Source organism: Mustela lutreola, chromosome 8, assembly GCF_030435805.1.
Source record: "Mustela lutreola isolate mMusLut2 chromosome 8, mMusLut2.pri, whole genome shotgun sequence".
Taxonomy (NCBI): Eukaryota; Metazoa; Chordata; class Mammalia; order Carnivora; family Mustelidae; genus Mustela; species Mustela lutreola.
In genome coordinates this window covers 105,480,286-105,502,474 of record NC_081297.1, presented here as the reverse complement: position 1 = coordinate 105,502,474, position 22,189 = coordinate 105,480,286, and the positions used below count along the sequence as shown (strand labels likewise).

Sequence of the window (22,189 nt, the reverse complement as noted above, 5' to 3'; positions counted from 1 at the left end):
TCTGTGGATCTTGGAGATGCCTTCGAATGGGGGGTGGGGGTGGGTAATACACAGTATGTGGCCTCCTATCTTTATTGGCTGCAGTCTGTTGGTAGAATTAATAGGCAGATGTGAGCAATTTCAATTAAACACAAACATTGCAACCCCTGACTTTTAGTGCATGGTCTAAGGACACCATGAGTTCATCCTGGAATGCATAAGGTTATGATTTCAGGTTTGAAAATGGTTCAGGAAGAGTATCTGCCCAACACCTGCAGGAACGTGGGGACACCAGTCTTCCCATTCCTCCTTTAAAAAGCCCTTCACGTTATATAATTGCACCAGTTAGAAAAACACTCGGAGAGTGCAGCCTCAGGAGTCACCACCTGCCCCCCACCCCCCTGTGATTCGTCTTTGCAGTTGGGGTTGAGAAGCTCCCCTTGGAAATGACCAGGCGGCGCCCCCACAGGGCTGATACGCTCACAGCCCAGCGCCCAGTAGAGCGAAGGTATAACACAAGGAAAATGAGCAAGTGAAGAGAACCAGAGTAACTTCCAGAGAAAGAAAGAAGAGGAACCGTGACCAGAAGGGCCGAGGGGTAGGCTAAGGGCTGGACTGCAGCGCAGGAAGAGCCGGGGGTCTGAGTGGAGACCTCCCGGTTGTGGGCAGAATGTTATGTGTGTAATAACCACTCCTCTCAAAACTAGTGCTTTCATTTTCAGATCTGCTTCAAGGAAACAGGAGAGGGACTATTCCACAGTCTGGATCTGGGACAACAGTAGAACTTTAAGGAAAAGGGCTCGCTGTGCCCCCCTCCCTGCAACCTGCAGACCTGGTCGGGTACAATACAGTGTCTGTGTGGTTGGTGGCTCTGTCTATGATACTTTTTGCCAAATCTTAATTCTTGTATCATAGCAGCACAAAGAATGTGAGTAGACGTGGCGTGGTAGCCCGAACTGCCAATGCTCAACACCTCGCATGGGTCTGTGCGCTCCGGGCAAAGGGACCACGGGACAGACATCACACAGCCGCCCGATAAAATTCAGCAAGCACTGCGGGCCGAATGGTCTATCTAGATGCGATAACCATCATAATAGAAAGTTAACCCTTGGCTTTTTCACAGGGAACACATACTTATAAAGTTTCAAACACAATTGTTTTTTTGTGAATCAGAAACCATCACGCAAGAGACACCTGGTGAACAGTAAATATGGAAACGGTAAGAAACCAAATCCGGACACCTTTATCAGGGAGGCACCACCCAGTTTGAGCGAACAAAAGATTCCTGGTTTTCTCTTTCTCAAAGAGTTCACTTCTGTGTGTGTTCTGTTTGTGATCTTCTTTCAGCTGATAGTGGCTTTTGGTTACAAACTCTTATCCTTGTATCTTCTGCCTCACAGCTGTTTAAAGTTCCCATTGGCCACTACCATTATCTCGTTTTTCAGTGCAGCCCCTAGACCCTGTGCCCTTACACAGACGGCCCCACTTGAGAGCGTGTGGCCGCTCTGAGCGCTCCTTTCCTTCAGGGAAATGCTGGTGCAACAAAGGAGGAGTGATACTCGGATGGCTTTAGGGAGCCCTTGAAAATGCAACAGACTGGTCCAGGCCACAAAGGGGCCCTTGTGGGCTTATCTATAGGCCCGTGAAAACCTAGGAAGTCACTTTGTTTGACTGGACTAAAAAGCTTAAAATGGTCTCAAGCACAGATTTGCTTTCATTAAAAAAAAAAAAAAAAGATCAAAGGAGGAAAGTATCATCTTCAACCTCACATTCTTCCTCCTCTTGAATTGCCTCAGTAAAAGGCATTAAGCAAACCATATGTAATTATTAACTGATGGATTCTTTTTTCTGCTTCTTCTTCTTCTTCTTTTTTTTTTTTTTTAAAAGGGAGAGGGGAAAGGGCAGAGGGAGAAAGAGAGAATTCTAAGCAGACTCCCTTCTGAGGGTGGAGCCGACATGGGGCTCCATCTCACAACCTTGAGATCGTGACCCGAGCTGAAAATGAGTCCAACGCTCAACTGACTGAATCACCCAGGCACCCCAATTATTGGAATCTTTTTAATCCTTTTCAGCTAGAGTCTGCAATATTTATTTGGCTTTTTTATGCATTTATCTCCCTCAGCAGTCTAGACCAGAAACCAGTATTTTGCTTGACAGGTGTAAGTAAGATAAAAGCAGAGATTACACAAGCATATATTGGAAATTATGCAACAGACCATAAACACTGATACATTCTGACGAGAGGAAGATTTACTAGCCAACTGCTCGTGGCATAACCTTGACAAATAATCACTGTAAACAATTGCTTATAACCCAAGCTCTAAAACATCCAGATGGTAAGAAAGTTCTTTTTGTGAGAAATAACTGATTTTTATTTATTCAGAGAGTCTAAATCAATGGAGAGTGGAAACTCCTGACAGAAAACTTGTGTATTCAGAATAAGGAACAATAACACCGCCGCTGTGTTATGTCTATGGGTGTGTCTGTGTGTGAATCCGAGGTATGGGTGAGTCTATCTGGAGATTGTTGGTATGTTTGTATGTCTGTTTGGGGATGGGGAAGTTATGCAGGAAGGCTTTAAGACATACCGTTAGATCTCGGTTTATGGATATGAGGACTCCTGATGTCCATAAGGAACTTTAAAAATTAAATCTTTATTCGACCCAGAAAACATTTTACTATAAGGCAGCTCAGATCATCTAAAAACAGAATAAACTGAAGATGCCAAGATGTCTAGACTGTGATACCCCTTTTTCTAGATAAAAAGAGAAAGCATTCTCTCTGATTTGAACTCTGGAATGAAAATATTACATGGGAAGGCAGGGTGAGATCCTAGACATTCTGTCCTGTGATACCAGTATATCTAAGAACTTGTCACTGCAGGTGCTGTGCCTAAGTGTCTGACCCGAGTCAGTGTCCAAACTCCAACACTCATCCCTCCCGCATGTATTGTTTAATGAGGCTCAAAGCATTGTTGCTCTCATGAAAAGTCTCCTTCACAACTTATTTAGGTATGGTCCCCAAACGAGGCACTGATTAAAGTGGCCGCTTGGACATTTCAGTGCCCCTTCCCACACTGATCCTGAGAACATTTGCAAGCAATACTTACAGGGACTGAAGGCTTCGCAAATTCTGCAGAGCTTCCGTTGGTACCTGTCTCAGGTGATTATTCTGCAGCATACTGCCCATGAAAACAAATGAAGAAAAACGTTAAAGAAGGCTCACGATAACGAATAATAATTGGCCATAGCCGTGCCAGGCACTGTTCTAGGCATTGGGGAAACAGCAGAGCATAAGACCAAGTCTTGGCCCTTGGGGAGCTTAACGTTCCTGTGTGGAGTGAATGATAAGTAAAAATTGATGGATGAGTCTATAACATCAGACAAGTGATAGGTACCATGAACAAAGAACAAAACATGGATTTGGGATGGATGGCTACCAGGGGTGAGATTTTTATTTTAAAGGTGGTCAGGGAAGATCTTTCTTAGGAGGTGAGAATGGAGTCATGGAGCAAATCCTGTGCACATCTGAGAAGAGGGAGGAGTAAGTGCAAAGGCCAGAGCTTGTTTGACTCATTCAAGGAGCATCCAAGGATCATGGGAGAGGAGTGAGTGAGAGCAAGAGGTTGAGAGAAACTGAGACCATCTCTTGGAGGACTTGCAGGCCACAATGAGGCTTTTTTTAAGTGTGGTGAGAAACTCCTACTGGAGGGTTTATGTAGGGAAATGATATGCTCTAATTTATGTTTTTATCCTTTTAAAAAATTTGAGTATAGTTGATACACAATGCAACATTAGTTTCAGGGTACAACTTACTGATGTACAAGTTTCTACATTATGCTATGTTCATCACAAGTAGAGGAACCATCTGTTTCCATACATCACGATTATAGTATCATTGACTGTATTCCTTATGCTCTGCTTTTTATTCCTGTGACTTATTCACCCTGTAACTGGAAGCCGCTATCTCCTACCTCCTCTCACTGATTTTGCTAACCATCTCCACCCACCACCTCCCTCTGGCAACCGTCAGTTTTTCTTCTGTATTGATAGGTCTGATTCTGCTTTTTGTTTGTTCATTTTTTCAGATTCCACTTATGAGTGGAATCATGTGGCATTTGTCTATTTCACTTAGCATAATACTCTCTAAGTCCATCCATGTGGTCTCAAATGGCGTGATCTCATCTTTTTTCATGGCTGCATAATATTCATACACATATGCATGCACACAGACATACATTTTCCTTACCCATTCATCTATGGATGGACACTTGGATTGCTTTCATATCTTGCTATTGTAAATAATGCTGCAATAAAGACAGGGATGCATATATCTTTTCAAATTAGTGTTTTTGTTTTCTTTGGGTAAATACCCACTAGTGGGATTATTGGAACATATGGTATTTCTATTATTAATTTTTTGAGGAACCTCCATACTGTTCTTCCTAGAGGCTGTTCTGATTGACATTCCCACCAACAGTGTACAAGGGATCTCCTTTCCCCACACCTTCACCAACACTTGTTTTATGTATGGTTTAAAGGATCCCTCTGATGACTATATAAATTATACAAAATGGAAATATGGCTACAGTAGTAAGCTATTAAAGATCTTTTCTCTTCTTGTGTGTGGTCATATTTTAATAGCAATTAAATTCTTTTGGTGAAGTATTGTGCTTTTGCTCGCCTGGATTCAACAGTTCTCAGAACATGAGGACTACAGAACAGTAACACCTGGTAACAATGAAATAAAAATATATCACTGTTAGTAGGGAAATAGCAAGGGAAAAAATTCCCATTAGATCCCTTGTACTTTGCTAGCTTATTCATAAATGTTTATAACACCATAAGTTCGCAGCCATTCTGCCTGTATTTCATGGTCTATGTAAGCCAGAGGCAGAAGACTATTTTAGGAAAGTAGATATTCTACAGAAATATTTCTGCTGAGGAGGTCGCCCGCTTTACATTTGGATCTCTGAAAAAAATGTTCCTGTTTCTCTCCTTCCACTGAAGAAGTTTCTTTTCATGAGATGACTCGCTGGGATCCAACCCCACGTGTATGTCTGACTCTGAACTTGGTGTACGCTCCACTGCACTGCAAGCAGTCTCTTGAGGCATATTGGCTGAATGTCCAGATTCTCGTTGGATAGTGTATGGAATGATTTCAGTATGGGTAAGAGTATGGGTTCTCGAATCGGTCTGCCTTTTCCCTGCCACCAGCAGTGTGGCCTCGGGGAAATCATCCAGTTTCTCCACATCTCAGTAACCAATAATAATACCCACCCGAGGGCTTACTGAGATGATCTGATGAGTAAACGTATAGGGAACAATCCGTGCTGTACAGTAAGCATTCCACCAAGGTCAGCCCTTTTTTGTATGAATTGATAGACTCCTTGTCAAAACTAACAATGTAATGAGATCATATTGGATGTGACATTTTAATTAACCACTAAATAAAATGAGCAAAAATAAAATCTGTGCCAGTGGTTCTCAGACTTCAGTGTTTATCAGAATCCACTGGGAGACTTATTAAAACCCAGAGTGCTGGGCCCACCCTCAAAGTTTCTGGTTCAGTACATCTGGGTAGGAGCCAGAGAATGTGCATTTCTAACCAACTTCAAGGTGATTCTAGTGCTGAAGGGCAAGGTGCCACACACTGAGAATTACCCTAAGCTAGACCAAGTGATTTCTGGTAGAATATTTTCACCTGAACTTGGGGCTACATTGAGCTTGGAGATAAGGCCAAAGTTTTATGTCTTTTAATTTAAAACCATTTAATCTCTTTGACCTTTGGTCAATTATCTGTATAATGGGAATATAATAAGATCATCTGACTGATAAGGTGTTCGAGGATTAAAATATGTAATGTGAGTTCGTATACAAATGAGACACAAAAAATACTTAAGGTCACAAAATTTACACTTTTCTTATCATGTCTGAGATTCTGTTTAAGAAAGAACAGAATTGGGGTGCCTAGGTGGCTCAGTGGGTTAAGCCTCTGCCTTCGGCTCAGGTCATGATTCCAGGGTCCTGGGATCGAGTCCCACATCGGGCTCTCTGCCTGGCAGGGCATCTGCTTCCTCCTCTCTCTCTCTCTCTCTCTCTCTCTGCCTACTTGTGATCTCTCTCTGTCAAATAAATAAATAAAATCTTAAAAAAAAAAAGAAGTAAAACATGAGCTTTTAAAAGAAAAAAAAAAAAAAAAAGAAAGAACAGAGTTATGTCACTTATAGTCCAGTAGTTTGCCAAAAGAATTTCATTACTGAACTTGAATTCAACTAACATTTCATAAATTAAGAGTGTCAAATGTATTGCTTCCTTATGAACAAAGTCAAGTTTTAAGAAGACCTCACACTTCACATACCTGTCAGGGAATTGGGGAAATTGTAGCTTGAATTCCATATTTCATAATTTGCCTGAATATTAAAATTTCACATTTCTCGATTATTTTACACTTCTCCAAGTAGTTTTAATATATATAACATATATTATATATAGTTTTAATATATTATATAAGTTTAACTCCACAGAAACGTTTTCTAAGTCACTCATTAATTGAGTGACACATTTAAATGATGGTAAGACACAGATAATGGACTTAATTGATGTCTAAACTTTGTAGGTAATACATTACTGTACAAAGTGTTTATTGAATAGTCTTTCTATGCTTTGCTAACCAAACAGTGAAACTATTAAAATGTGGACTTCCTAAAAAATTGGAAAATTGGAGTAGAGAATAAGAGATATTCAGGTGGTTTTCCTTCATTAAGTATTTGCAAACTGTCTCCAAAGTTTTATGCATCTTTATACATCTTTATACAAGTTTTAAAACATCTCCGAGGTTTTATACATTCAGAAAACAGAACTTAAGTGAGCTTTGCTGATGCTAATTTTTAAACTACTCCTGAACTACCTCTTGGCAATTTAATTTTTGGATTACTTCTACCAGTAAAATACAAAAATATAATTTTAAAAAATCACTTAAGTCCTGATTCTCTTCCTAAAATAACTTCTGTTTAATTACTTTTAAATGACAAAACATGAGCAAGTTATCTACATTATAGCCTTATAAGTCTCCAGTGAGTTAATTAGAAAATTCTGTTTCTGTTTAAGATATCCTAGTGGGAGACAAAACAATTAAAGGGTTTATAGCACTATGGAGTGCAATTAAAACAGAAAGCATTCACAACACGGCTGCTGATTTCTTTTGCAAATATTCCTTTATTCAGTGCATTGAATATAAGCAGAAAGCACCATAAACTGGATATGGGTTTAGGCAATTTTAGCTTCATATTTATCATTTGCATACGGGCGAGAAAAGAAAACACTTTCTCTAGAGACAAAGGATGGTTGCATATTTTCTTAATTTCTTTCCCTGATCTTAAAATATCAAAAATTTTAAAAATTAAAAATATTTAAAAATTTAAAATTTATTTTAAAATGTATTTAAAAATCTAAATATATTTAAAGTTTAAAAATTTAAAATATTCACTATTTCCTACAGTATCCCGAGCTTCTTAATAATACAATGTTTGGTTATCTTTTTTGCCAACAGGACTAATTGAGAACAGGTATAGCGCAGCACAGGGAGATGAAATTATATGTTACAAAGGGACTTCATCACAGTTGATGGCTTGATCCTTTGGTATTCCTTCTGCCTAATTGTTTTGTGTTTAGAGATCAAGTAGCCGCTGAGACTCTGTTATAGGTCTACATGCGAACGAAAGAATTTGGGCTCCTTATACTTTTCTCCAGTTAGTTTTACCCATCACCTCCACGGCTTTGGTTCTGGTGCTGGGGGGTAGAATGAGAAGCTGTTCCTTGACTGAATGGCTTACATGATAAAATGAACCTTGGCTGAAGAAAGCCTGGTTCAGAATTCCACTGGACTAGGTATTTTGCAATGCAGAACGAATAACTTACTATTATTCTTTTATGAGGCCAGTATACAGGGGTAATCTTAAATATTAGTGAACTTCCAGAGTTCACAGTAGCAAGATTTCAGATATAACGGAGTCCTAGCCAATGAGAGCTGTTGCTGTCTTAATTTGCTCAGTGGACTAGATTACTCTTCTGTCTGTCTGTCTGTCTCTCTCTCTTTTTTTTGGGGGGGGGGTCAAATTCCCTCCTTTCCTTCTCTATGCTGCTCATGGACCCAGATGGATATAACTTTTATATTACCTTTCTTACCATGCTATACTGTAATCAGTTATTTCTTTCTTCCAATGGCTTTTGGACTTTACAAAACATTTGGAAGAGTTGCCATGAACATAGAAACTGGGTTGTCTTGTTTTGCATTTTACCTCTAGCACTGTGGTCTCAACACTACTGGACCCAATTCTCCCTTTAATCCCAATACTTTATAATGCCTTATCTCTTTTATTTAGATAACATTCATAAAAATATAGCCTATTTACACACATCATTTTGAAGGAAAAAAATCAATATAAGATACTGCCTTAACTATATTATGAAGGACCAATAAAAGAAATGTATAATAAAGTGATACACGTGTCGTTACACACATGATGTTCGGATAGGAGACATCTTTATGAACGAGTCAGACGTTTGTCTCTCCTTTTAATGAATAAGGTTGGGTGTGAGAGAAACCCCATGATCAGAAGCTATTTTGGACAAGAACAGGGAAATGAGATTAGAGGTCTAGGTACATACTAGAAGAAGAACTAGAGTTAAGATAGATAACAGACTGTACTTATATGAGACAGAAGGAAACAACCTTTATTAAAATAAAGATAACATGCTAAGGCAAATTTTAGACGTCATAAGAGAGAAAATCAGGAAGTGTTATACTCTCGCAGATGAGCATGGATATTTTCACAAATGACTTCCTTATAGAGAAGAGTAATGTCGAAATAATTCTCCTCCAGGACAAGATAGGGTTGAAGTGAACACTCATCCTCTTAAAGCCCCATCATACGCTAAGGCAAGCATACATTCCCCAGTACTTCAAGAGGTCCTGGAGAGCATATAGACAACAGTGAATTGAAGCCAAATTGGAAAAAGAAATAGCACAACATTGCCTTCATAGCAGTCGGGTGGTAGACACTGCTGGGTAATGGAAGAGCAAGATTAAAAAAGCATCAGGTCATCCCCAAATAAATAAATCATTATATAATCATGATAGGATTTTTAGGACCACTCTCCAAAAATTTTTAAAGGCCGAAATATAAAGTATTTATTAAGCAACATTTGTTAATGAAATTCAAGAGAGCCTTATCCTGACGTTTCATGTTTCTCTGCTAATTTCATGGCAATTATTTTTAAGAAGTCTGATGCTTCCACAATTATATATCTTTAATTTTAAAAAAGATTTTATTTATTTATTTGATAGAGAGAGAGACACTGAGAGCAGGAACATAATCAGGGGGAGTGGAAGAGGAAGAAGCAAGCTTCTTGCTGAGCAGGGAGCCCAACCCAGGTATTGATTGCAAGACCCCAGGATCTCGACCCAAGCCAAAGGCAGATGCTTAACAAGTGAGCCACCCAGGCGCTCCATACCTTTTAACTTTGTGTGTGTGTGTGTGGCTTTGGAAGTAATTCTACTGCACTAACACAATTTTCAACAAAATATGTGGTTAGTTAGACACAATGAGATACCACCTCTCACCAGTCAGAATGGCTAAAATTAACAAGTCAGGAAATGACAGATGCTGACGAGATGTGGAGAAGGGGAACCCTCCTACACTGTTGGTAGGAATGCAAGCTGATGCAGCCACTCTGGAAAACAGCATGGAGTTTCCTCAAAAAGTTGAAAATAGAGCTACCCTATGACCCAGAAATCACACTACTGGGTATTTACCCTAAAGATACAAATGTAGTGATCCGAAGGGGCATGTGCACCCGAATGTTTATAACAGCAATGTTCATAATAGCCAAACTATGGAAAGAGCCTAGATGTCCATCAGGAGATGAATGGATACAGAAGATGTAGTGTATATACACAATGGAATACTATGCAGCCATCAAAAGAAATGAAATCTTGCCATTTGTGACAACATGGATGGAACTAGAGGGTATTATGCTTAGTGAAATAAGTCAATCAGAGAAAGACAATTATCATATGATCTCCCTGATATGAGGAAGTTGAGAGGCTTTGGGGGGTAGGAAAGGAATAAATGAAACAAGATGGGACTGGGAGCGAGACAAGCCATAAGAAACCCTTAATCTCACAAAACAAACCGAGGATTGCCCGGCGGCGGGGGAAGGGGGGTAGGGCGAGGGTGGCTGGGTTATGGACATTGGGGAGGCTATGTGCTATGGTGAGTGCTGTGAAGTGTAAACCTGGCAATTCATAGACCTGTACCCCTGGGCCTAATAATACATTATATGTTAATCAAAAAATAAAAAAATTAAAAAAATATGTAGTTAGAAATCATATAATACCTGAAATAGACAGGATACATAAACTGAATTGTTCAATGATTTTAACAGAATATATTTATTCCATTTAACTTTTCCTGTACAAATCATAAGGCTTATGCAGAACTTCTTGTAAAACCTTTTAGTATTCTTATGCATGAAAATATTATTGATTTGCACTTGGCCTGGAGGGACAGACAGAAGTCAGGTTAGATATGGGAGAATCTTTTATACTAGGCTGAGTAGCACATCACAGGACAATTTACTTCACGTCGGTCATCTGGAAAACAAAGATGTCCCCCCAAATTTCCAAAACACTGTGTGGCAGGCAGAATGACTGCAGTTGAGAACCATTGTTCTCCTACCAAAATACTTTCAGAATATTTGACAATTGAATTTGCTCATTGAATATTAGTGTTTAAGTCAGCAAAGTAAATGGAAGCATGAATTCAATTCCTGGTAGGGGTCTTGCTCCTCCAGATCCCTCTTCACATACACAGCGATCTAGCTAAACTTCCAAGTCTGAAACTGCCATTGCCATGCTTCCAATGTTCCCCTGGTTCCCCAGCGTGCCCAGAACAGGATCATGGCCGTGCATTTTTGACATGACATAAAGGATCTCTGGGACCTTTCTATGTCTTACAGGAAGCCAACTCTAAACTATCAGACCAGACTAAATGTTCCCCATCCTCGGGAGTTTCACAGTGTCCTACAAATATGTCTATCATACTTTTTAGATGAATCAGAGATCTGTTTGTCTTTGTCCTACTATCCTGATCCCACAACCTAGCACTACAAATAAACTCTTCAAGGGCATGGGTCATACTTATTGATCCTTGTATTTTTAGCAATAATCTGTTCAATGCCAAACACACACACACACACACACACACCACACACACTTTTTTTCTCTCTCTCTGTAGCTCAATACACCCAAAACACATTTTTTAAGTGAATTAAAATAATTGATTCTAGTATAATTTATTTAACAAGTATCCAAAATGCTTTGTGGCTCATATCTCAACACTGAAAAAACATTACCTTACTTGTCTTATCTAAACTTGATTTATTTATGATGCATTTTAAATGGTTCCAACTATTTTGCTGAGTTCATGGAGATACAGGTGCATGTAAGAGTTCGTGCTACAACTCACAATTTTACCACACAATGAATTCACATTAGTATTCAGTAATATGACTACTTAAAAATATTTCTGCCTAGGAGCGCCTGGTGGCTCAGTGGGTTAAGCCTTTGCCTTCGGCTCAGGTCATGATCTCAGGGTCCTGGAATTGAGCCCCGCATCAGGCTCTCTGCTCAGTAGGGAGCCTGTTTCCTCCTCTCTGCCTACCTCTCTGTCTACTTGTGATCTCCCTCCCTCTCTCAAATAATTAAATAAAATTTAAAAATATATATTTCTGCCTAATAGCCAAAACAAGTTAAGGGTAAGGGGGACCAAACTCAACCACCCAAGCAGACCAAACGATGGTTTGGCTGTTAAGTTCGATTTTAAGCAAACGGTTCAATTTAAATAGAACTGCTTTTCTAAGAGCCTAAGTATCCCTTAGGTTAATAAAATGCAATTTCCATTATGGAGAAATATATCAAATGCTTCCTTAGAGTTTATAACTTTTATCTCAAAGAAAGGGAATAAAATCAGAATATTCTCTCAGATAAACTTTTCCTGGTATGACTTTCAACTTATGTTACCTATTTTCTCTAACTAGGTGACTTTTTTTTTTTTTAAGATTGTATTTATTTATTTGACAGACAGAGATCACAAGTAAGCAGAGAGGCAGGCAGAGAGAGAGAAGAGAGAGAGGAGGAAGCAGGCTCCCTGCTGAGCAGAGAGCCTGATGCGGGGCTTGATCCCAGGACCCTGAGACCATGATCTGAGCCGAAAGCAGAGGCTTTAACCCACTGAACCCGCCAGGCGCCCCTAACTAGGTGACTTTTTTTTTCCTGCACAGAATAAAGTGAAAGAAAATTGAGCAATGAGAATTAGAAGAAGGAGGTATTCAGTAATAATGAGTTTTCTGATGAACCAGCTGGGAAGTTGGATATTAAATAATAAGAAAACCACTCTTACAAGTCCCGATGAATGAACAATTCTCAATTAAATAACTACTCACTGAATCTGTTACGTACTTGGCTTTTCTCTATTCACAAGTGGAACATAAACTTGGTAGTGTTTTAGCTAATCCTTATTCAGTGCATTAAACGGAAATAAGCTTGACAAATGGTTTGAGGCTGCGGTCTCATTATGTCAGCATCATAATGATTTATTCACTTGGTGATCAAAATGATTCAAGGAAGTGTCCCCAACTTCATTACATAAAAGGAAAGGGAAATACTGTCTTAGAAGTCTGAGTTGATAAGTTGCTTCTTTAGAGGCAATTTTAGATTTTAAATTAGGATAAGAGAGAGGGACTTTTTTCACACACGGACCCAGCCAGGTATAATGCGGTCCTGCAGCACCAATGAAGGTGGACTTGAATTTAAATGAATTAGCCTATGGTTCTGAATAGCTTATTAGAGGGATTCAGTCTTTAGGAGTTAATTAGCATCCACTTGACACTAAAATCTGAAATATAACACATAAAAAAGAAATATAATAAATAAGACCCTGTTTACTTACAGAACTTTAAGACTGTAAAGGCCAGCGAATGCTCCATTGGGAATGTATGTCAAAGCGTTTCCGGCAAGACGTCTGTGGGTTTCAAGGGAGAGGAGAGACAGTGAGCAAAGTTCTCTTCATGTGAAATTCATTTAGTTGTTAAGAAATGCAACAGAATTTTGTACAAACCACAAATGCCAAAAACAACTGTGTAAGGAGCGCTTGTCTTGTTATATTTTGTGAAAAGCTTCTGTAAATTTCTAATCAAAAGGCTGGTGAAAGAAGTGCCTACCAAGAAATATAATAAATTACCTATTATACCATAAATCATTTAATAGCTTCGGCTATATAGCTCTCCTTTCTAAAAATTTTTTGACAAATGTTAACATTGTATGATAATCTTCAGAAATTGTAATGTCAAACTGTGATTGCTATATGATTTTTATAATTTTTCTTTAGAAGGCTAAATAAATCAGATAGTTAAACATAAGAGTATTAGCAACCTAAATAAATCAGATAATCAAACATATAAGAGTATTTCTGTTGCCATTATCCCACAAAATACCCAAATTTGTTGCTAAATCTGGCAAATAAGAATGAGACTATCACAGTCCGTTTTTTCTAAACTCTATCGGAAAAGGGTAAGTACTTTTAATCAATGGTTTAATTGAGCAAAGCCTTTAAAAACTGAAAATAGAGAGTAGTTAGGGTCAAAGACATTAATATGGTTTATTTAGTGGAAAGTTTTGACATCATTAACTGGTAAAATTTAAAGAGTGTATAATATTTTTCTAACTGGGAAACAATCAAGGTGAGAATGTACGTAAAAAGATCGACAAGGTGTGGCACTGGAAGCATCTGGTTCAGTACTTTTTTGGCAGTCACATCAAAGCCATAGCCTCAGGTGTTAGATGGAAAATCCAAAATGGAAAATGGAAAATCCGAAAACAGCACAGAGACTCAGAAGAGCACAGGACCTTTTAAGGAGCTAATCACATTGTAGAAGGGTGGGTAAAACCAGCCATCAAGACACTCCCGTGTTTTCTTGACGGAAATGGAGGTGGGAGTAAAAGGGTAGAAAAGCCCACTTGGCCAGAGTTTATTCCCGAGGGGCTGAACAGCTTTGAATTTATATTTTGATATTATCTCCAAATGAGAGGTCATTCAGTTCCACCGAGTCCCACTGACAGGACTGAACTAAGCCATTCAGCATATGACTTCAAATCTGTGTCCTAGGGCTAGTCCGCCTCCACCAACAATGAGCTGTGAGTATCGAAATAAATATTATCTCATAAGCAGAACCTCTGAATAGCATTTTTGGTATGTGTATTAGAAAGCATGATTTTCTCAATCCAAATGAAATTGACAAAATGAAAATGTACCACAATTTTTGTAATCTCAGTTTCACTATTGTTATTTTTTTTTTAATTTAAAAATATGTAACAAGAAACTGCCAAGAAGGTCTGCCTGTTCTGGGTCTGCAGCACCGACTTGCTAGGAGCCGTGAAGTAAGTTTATACTCCTGAGCTTCGTTTTCTCACTAATTACACGGAACAGTAAGATAAAGGAGCTACTCAGGTGCCTTCTAGCTCCTAAGCTCTAGGACTTCTCGGTCTCATCTTGTGTTTGTGTTGGTGCCTATTTTCCTTCTCTCTTCCTGTACTTGTACTTCTCCTGTACTTGTACCTCCCTGTACTCCTCCTGCTTTCCTCATGGTGCCTAAAGATGTCTTTCTCAAACTCTAAATAAGTTTAGTGGCTTGGAACAGAATTAAGAAAAAGAGAGCAGAAAAACAACAGACTGCATTTTCTACTTTAGTAGCAAAATATCACTTTATGAAAAGCTTTTTTTAAATGAAAATTTTTTTAAGTTTTCATTTTAGGAAAGCCTTGTTTCAAAACACGTTTGTGAAACTGGACTGAGGGGAAGACGTGGATGTCTTCCTGCATATGGTCAGACAAGTTTGAAGGCCACTAGCCTAGAGCACAAGAAGACATCCAACAGATGTATGCCAATAATGTATAATTCGCCTAATATTAAACCAGGGTGGTTTCAGAGGTGTTTTGTTTGTTTCCTATTAAGTTGTCTCACTAGAAAACCTTCTTTAGACTCTCACAACGACCCTTCCATCTCGTCTTCCACACCGACTCTCTCCCTACACCCACTCACTCTGTGTCGCTGATTGTCTTTGTGAAGCCAACTCTGATTACATCACGACCCTCTTCAAAATCCTTTACCAGTTTGCATCCAAATGAAAGGAAATGCGAAGTGCTCAGCTCCCTCTCCACAATTTCCTGATCCTTGTTTATGCTGTAGCTCCACGAAACTATGGGGCTTGCTTTTCTGAGACGTGCCGTCCACCATCTCCCTTCCGGCCCTTGGCTCTATCTAAAATGTTCTCTCTCCTCTCCCTTCCTGTCTCTCAAAGCAATTTTATTTCTCATCTCATCCGTCAAAATAGACGGATGGGCAATCTGTCTGTTTTGAACCACTCTGGTAGCACTTTGTGTCTCCTCTGTGGGTTTGCTGACTACCTGTCCTGCCGCACACATTCCCCCACCAAAGTGGGAATTCTTTCTGTTTCTATTATAGGGTCTTGCATAGTGTCTGAAACAGAATATGCTATGCAGCAGTGTCCGGCTAATTATCTGAGTAGAGACCACTAACTGTCCCCAGTACCCATGGCCCCCTCCTTCTAGAATACTTCCCCAGCTAGTGTAGTCTCTAGCTGGGGGACCATATACTCTGCTAAAACTCTGGACTACAGAGACTACACTTCCCGGTCTTCTTTGCATCTGAACACGGTAATGCAACCAACTCTGGCTGTGCAAAGTGAAAGTGTGAGAACTCCCATGTCATCTCCTTTGAAGGACCACTCACTCCCCAGTTTTATCTATTACAGGAAATTCCTGCAGAAGTGGTACTGGTAAGACAGCGCTAATGATTCTGATGTGGAGAATACTTCAAAGAAGACAGAACACGTGCAGCAAAAGAGCCAGAAGGAGCCCGAGCCCCTAGATGACTTTAGGGAGCAGCGCTGTGTCCGTGCGCTGGCGTCCACTTTGGGTGAATTACAGAATCCGTTACCATCTGCAAGCAAGTCTGGTACTGAAGGATTATTACCTGGCGAGACCAAGAAACCTTCACTGTTGGAGACTTTTCTAGATGCCAGGCTCAAGAAGCCAGGCTTGCAAAACCTTTCCAAACAGCAGCATCCACTCTCCTCTCTTTATCTCCCTTTTCTCCTCGCATCATGAGGTTGCATTTGGCACCCCTGAATGCTCACCACTGCTGCCTGTCGCTGTTTTGAACAGTCACGCTAAAGTCGGAAGACTTTTACTTTACCATTCCTCCAAGCAATCTTTGCAGCTTCGACAAGGATTTATAGAGGGCCTGCTCCGTGTGGGCACTGCTGTCCGTGCAGAGATGCAGCAGTGAGCCTCTGACTGCACGGAGCTCCCTTTCTAATGTGGAGAGATGGTCATTAATGGAAACACAAAGGAAGACCACCACACACACAGACTCTGAAAAATAATCAAGGCGAGGGAATGAGAGCAATGTGGAGGGCAGTGGGCTATTCTTTAAGATCAGATGGGCAGGGAAGCCTGTCTGCTGAGAGGGCATTTCCGCGGAGGCCCTGAGACATGAGGGTATGTATGTGAACGGAGGAGCCATGCAAGGGCCCTGTGGTGGGAGTGGGCCCGGCGGGATCCGGAAGCTGCATGGAGGCTAGCAGGGCTGGCATGGAATGATGGAGGGAGCAAGCAGCATGGGGGTGAGGGGGCTGTGGGGGGTGAGGAGGAGGGGAGTGTGGAGAGGCATCCAGAGCCACTTCACGCCGGGTGCTGGAGGCCACAGGAAGGGCTCTGGCCAGGAAAAGGGATGCGATCAGACCTGTGTTTTAAAGTAGTCCTTCTGGGGATGCCTGGGTGGCTCAGTCGGTTAAGCATCTGCCTTTGGTTCAGGTCATGACCCAGGGTCCTGGGACTGCGTCCTGCATTGAGGGGTCCCTGCTTAGCGAGGAGTCTGCTTCTCCCTCTGCCTCTCCCCCCTTCTTGTGCTCGTGTGCTCTCTTGCTCTCTCTCTCTCTCTCTAACAAATAAAGAAATAAAATCTTTTTTTTTTTAAAAGATTTTATTTATTTATTTGACAGAGAGAGGTCACAAGTAAGCGGAGAGGCAGGCAGAGAGAGAGGAAGGGACACAGGCTCCCTGCTGAGCAGAGAGCCCGGATGCGGGACTCGATCCCAGGACCCTGAGATCATGACCTGAGCTGAAGGCAGCGGCTTAAGCCACTGAGCCACCCAGGTGCCCCAAGAAATAAAATCTTAAAAAAAAAAAAAATAAAGTGGTCTTTCTGATGGGAGCTTTTAAAGGGCAGCACCAGGGGTGACTGGAGCGGCTCAGGTGGGAGATGCTGTGGGGTACAGGTGGCCAGATGTGGTGGGCTCTGGTGCAGAAGAAAGAAAAATCCAACCAGCAACCTACTAGGACTGGGCGCCATGGAGGCAGCTTAAGAGAGCAACATCTTACATTTACGGTTATATCACATACAACTTGCAGTCATTCGCCTAGTTCCCCAAAGTACTACGTATAACACTGAAGTAAGGAACAGTGTGTGACTAAGAGCTGCTTATTGAATTCGTGCAGACTCAGGCTTGGTGGATGATCACATAGGACTTAACTAATCAGACTGGGCTGACTAAGAATGGTAAATTTCACCAAAAGTCCCTAACTATCCCTGCTCACGGTCCTAACTTCACGGTGCATTTCAGAGTCCTAGGGCAGAGCTTTCAGACGAATGCCTTTAACTCTTACTGCTGCTCATGTGTCCAGGGTCCTCACATAGCTTCAATGGTCCCTGAGACGTTTGTTGACTTTGGAAATGAAAAGTGAATGTATTTTATTAGTTGAAATTATTGTGAGGGCAGATACTTTTCTTTACATTTTCTTATTTCTCATGCACTGTTTTTCTTTTCTGGGCAAGGACTTTCATAGCCCTTGAGTCTGTATTCAGAACGAACCTGTGGAACCACAAACCTTTGTTATTAGGGGGGTTTGTCTTAAAGGAATTTCTGATGTGCTCTTAGCTATTTGCTGGGCTGGTGGAGGATCTATCTCATTGACAAAAACAACAGTTTAAGGAAATCACTGGATCCTTCTCATTTCTTTACCATGTGGGATGGCTTTAGGAATTCTAAAAATAAATACATATAAACTATGGGGGGGGGAAAGGCTTTCAAATGAATACATGAATAATTAGAACTGCACACAAATCTTTCCTGTAACGATCTGAACTAACAAAATTTTGGCAACTATGCTCCAAACCCCAGAGACCCACATACCATTGGTCTGAGAGGTAGATTTTTTTTCCTGTTTCTAAAATTATTTCATGGGAATATCTCTTCCATCATCCTTTTTTCTATAATAAGATACAACTTAATAAGGAAAACTCTGATATTTTTATATAAAAATGTTTTTATTCTTAAAGATACTACTACATATATAAGACTCATATCATCCTACTATTGTTAGTGTTACTGACTGCCATAAAAAGACAAAAAAATCAAATTATAGTTGACACATGCCTCTTCAACTAAATCATATAAGTAGATATTTTGGTGTTTAACAACCAATTAAAATATCTTTGAGAGTCTACATTTCTTTGAATCTCTAAAATAAAGAAATCCAAAGGAATTTTTTTTTTTTTTTTTTTTTTGGTAGCCTTATTTTGTAAAAAATGGAGGGACCAGAGCAAAGCAATCGGATGTGATCTCTGATTATTTCTTCTCTCTGGATGTTGGCCTGGACAGGGAGAGGCATCTGGGTAAATGGGGTGTGTACCGGGAGAGGAAGGGGTGCTCGACCCTGCTGTCTGGCTGAGAGCCGCAGGGAAATTACCATGTGGGGAACCATGGTCCAATGTGGGTTTCCCTGGCTGAGTTCCAAAGGCAGAGGAGCATTTGCAGAGCTAAGTGAGAGGGCCTGGCAAGTTCTACCGGGCCTCCTGGGTCAGTTCTTTTGAGAAACTTTTGCCTTGTAATTCTTGGGGTGGGTTGTTTGTTTTACCCCTTCCCTTTTTGATTTTCTTCCTTCTCACCATTAGCATGCAATTAAGCTTATAAAAGTCCCGAAACTTCCCTGGGCCCCATTTCACTTATTCTTTTAAAATGATAAGGTACTTTCACACAAGTTTTTCTGCCCTCCAGCTGTTTTTCTGTCCCACAGACATTTCCTACTTAACTTCTCTTTCCTCCCTCCTCTTCCCTCTACACTGCTGTTTTCTTCTTGTTTATTTTAAGATTTCTTTATTACACACCACTAACATTTTATTTTATTTTATTATGACGTACACAGTGATCACAGGTTTGGATACGAATGCCGAGGGCAAGTAGGAGAGGCGAAAGAAAAAGTGTGGTGAGGGGCTGGACGAGGCAATCTGGTTCTGCACTTGTTAAGTTTTAAAGTATTGGTGGGGTAGGTCAAAATGCCACTTGGCAGATGATTCTCCAAGAGTGGTCCCTAGACTCGCAGTATCAGCGTCCCTGAGCATGTGATACAAATGCGAATTCTTGACTTCTCCCGCACTCCGCCCCACTTCTAACCTGCGGACGCAGCTGTGGTAGGGCTCAGCGATGTGTGGTTTAGCAAGCACTCCAGATAACCCCGATCTCACCAGAAGTCGAGAACCACTCGCCTAGAGTAGTGGTCCTCAAATGTAACATGCATCAAAATCACCTGAAAAGCTCATTAAATTTCTGACTCACTAGGTTAGAATGGGGCACAGAACTTGCATTTCTAACAAATACACAGGTGGTGCCAATACTGTGGGTCCAGGGAACACACTTTGAGAACCACTGGTCTAACAGTAAAAGACAAAAGAACTCTGAACTAGAAATATTGATTTGGTGACCATCTATCTTAACAAAAATAGTCCAACTTTTGGGTTTCTTTCCCAGATGACCGCAGGTGTTTTCTAATGGGTCTGTAGCCTCCTATCAGTTTCCTCTGCTTCTCTAAGTCCCCGGTCTCTTTGGCATACAGAAATCTTTTAAAGTCACAAGTCCCATTATTTCACCAGCTGTACACAACCCTCCAATGGCTTTCCATTGCTCTTATTTGAACTCTCTACTTAGCCTGACTGGTTAGGGTCCTTGCCTTTCTCTCTAACTCATCCGGTGTCAGTCCCTCTCCCTCTCACTCAATTTCAGTCACAATGATCTTCTTCCATGTCTACAAACGTGTCACATTCTTTCCCACCTCAGGACCTCCACTCACACTATTCTTTTGCCAGAAACATTCTACTCCAGCTTTTAGGACCACCAACTTCCCTTCATTCTCCTGATCTCAGTTTAGATCTCATCTTCTTAGAGACACTTTCCCTCCTTGTCCTCTCTTGTTATTTATTCTCGACCTGTGTTTGTTTCTGTCATCACTCTCGTTACAATCATCAAATATCACGGCGCTAGTTTCCTCATTTACTATGTCTCTCTGACTAGAGCGGGGACCTGTTGAATGAGCTAGTGAACCACAGTAGGTCCCATGTTCCCAGTGGCTCAGTAAATATGTATTCAATGAATGAACTGAAAGTATCTGAGAAAAGAGACAATAAAATGATGTGCAATAATCTGGGGAATGTCTACATTTTATAGGAGTTGTGAGTGGAGGAGAAAGGATGCTAAAGAGAAAAAGAAGAGGAGCCAGAAAGATAGGGCACGTTCAGAACACTGCCCAAAACGTCATAATGAAAGTTATATACACGTGTGCACGCACACGCAAGGACAGATATCTAAATGTTTATCTCCAGCTATACAGACAGACATTCAGGAGAGAACTAAAATAACTGCCATGAAATAACATGGGAGAAAAAGAGTTTCCAAGAGGCAGTGTTTTTCATCATTTGTCAGATCAACGAAGACGAGAGACCAAACACTGTGACAAAGCCAAAGGGCAGGGAGAGCCTTCATGGGCATGAAGGTGTTTTCACTTTGCTAACACATCCAATATGTGACTTACAGTTTACCAAAGTTCTTTCATCATCATTTCATTTGATCCTCAGGAAAAAAATCTCAGAGGACAGGCAGGACAGAGCTCACCATTTTCAGCAACATGATGAGGAAGTAGAAGTAACAAGCATAGATTCTGCTCTTGGGAAGTTTGGTGGTATTTCTCATTACAAATTTCATCTGCAATAATCGGTATTATTATTTATATAGAGATTCCTCAAGGCCAACCATAATATGAGCAAATAGTTTCAGGGAACAATAGTAACTTAAAAACAGACCTCCCTAGAGTTTCTCATGTTTCTTTGACGGCTAAATCGAGTATTTGATTCCAATAGCATCAGAATCTGGAAAGATTTTAAAATACTACTCGGAAACAAAGGCCTCCAACTCACACTGTTTAAAATGGTAACAGTTCATTTCCCCCTCTGGTTTAATCAGACACACGAATCTAAGTTTAATGGGGCCTGTAGATGTCAGCATTAGGCACGCTCTGCCTTACCTCCTATAACATCTGAACACACTCCAAGGGACCAAATGTAGGCTCTTCTGTTTGTCTAAATAGCGAACATTAACGTAAGCCCCTGGTAGAACTGAATCAACAGAACCGAGAGAGACACTGTTGGAGAGAAATACAATTCGTGCTCAGGATGTTCAAATTCGGTAAAGAACTCTTCTGTGCTGATCGTATACATCCATTAAAGCTCACAGTTCGAAACAGCTTTTCTTTCCTAAGTCCTGGATCCCTGGGTTACCACAAAATCAGGCTCAGGAAATAGGAAAGGAAGAGGTCAGAATCTTCTCGAAGGTGTTCTCAGTTTACTAAGAGAGCTCGGTACGTGGATTAGAATTTAGCAAAGTTCTCTCATCATCCTTTCATTAGATTCTCAGAAACATCTCCAAAGGCAGCCAGGGCAGCTCTTACCATTATCCCCTGAGGCCCAGGGAGGTCAAGTGGATTATTAGCTAGTAAATGGCAGGGACGGGACGAGACTCCTGGGCTTGGCATCCAGACACTGCGCTTTTCTCTCTATACGGCGCGGCCTTACCACACTCAATTATGGTTTTTGTTTTTTGTTTTTTCCAGGAGGAAAAGGCTTTCCTTCCCCTTGCAGCAATAGGACATTTGGCCTATGCTTGTCTGGTCACCATGTAGATTTAAAAAAATAAGTTAACAGAGGATAAACACGACTTGAATGTGCCAACATACATGGCCC

General features: G+C 40.6%; 1 protein-coding gene across 3 annotated transcripts in view; it reads right to left on the bottom strand.

Moving 5' to 3' along the window:
- LGR5 (leucine rich repeat containing G protein-coupled receptor 5) overlaps window positions 1-22,189 on the bottom strand; it is a 123,040-nt gene that overhangs the window by 40,442 nt on the left and 60,409 nt on the right. For 2 of the 3 annotated variants that reach the window (XM_059186327.1, XM_059186329.1), the window contains exons 3-4: window positions 12,992-13,063; window positions 3,089-3,160 (exon numbers count right to left, since the gene is read on the bottom strand). In XM_059186327.1, the coding sequence (XP_059042310.1) occupies window positions 3,089-3,160; window positions 12,992-13,063 (144 nt within the window). The remainder of the gene's footprint in view (window positions 1-3,088; window positions 3,161-12,991; window positions 13,064-22,189) is intronic. The other variant, XM_059186328.1, reaches the window with a different exon arrangement.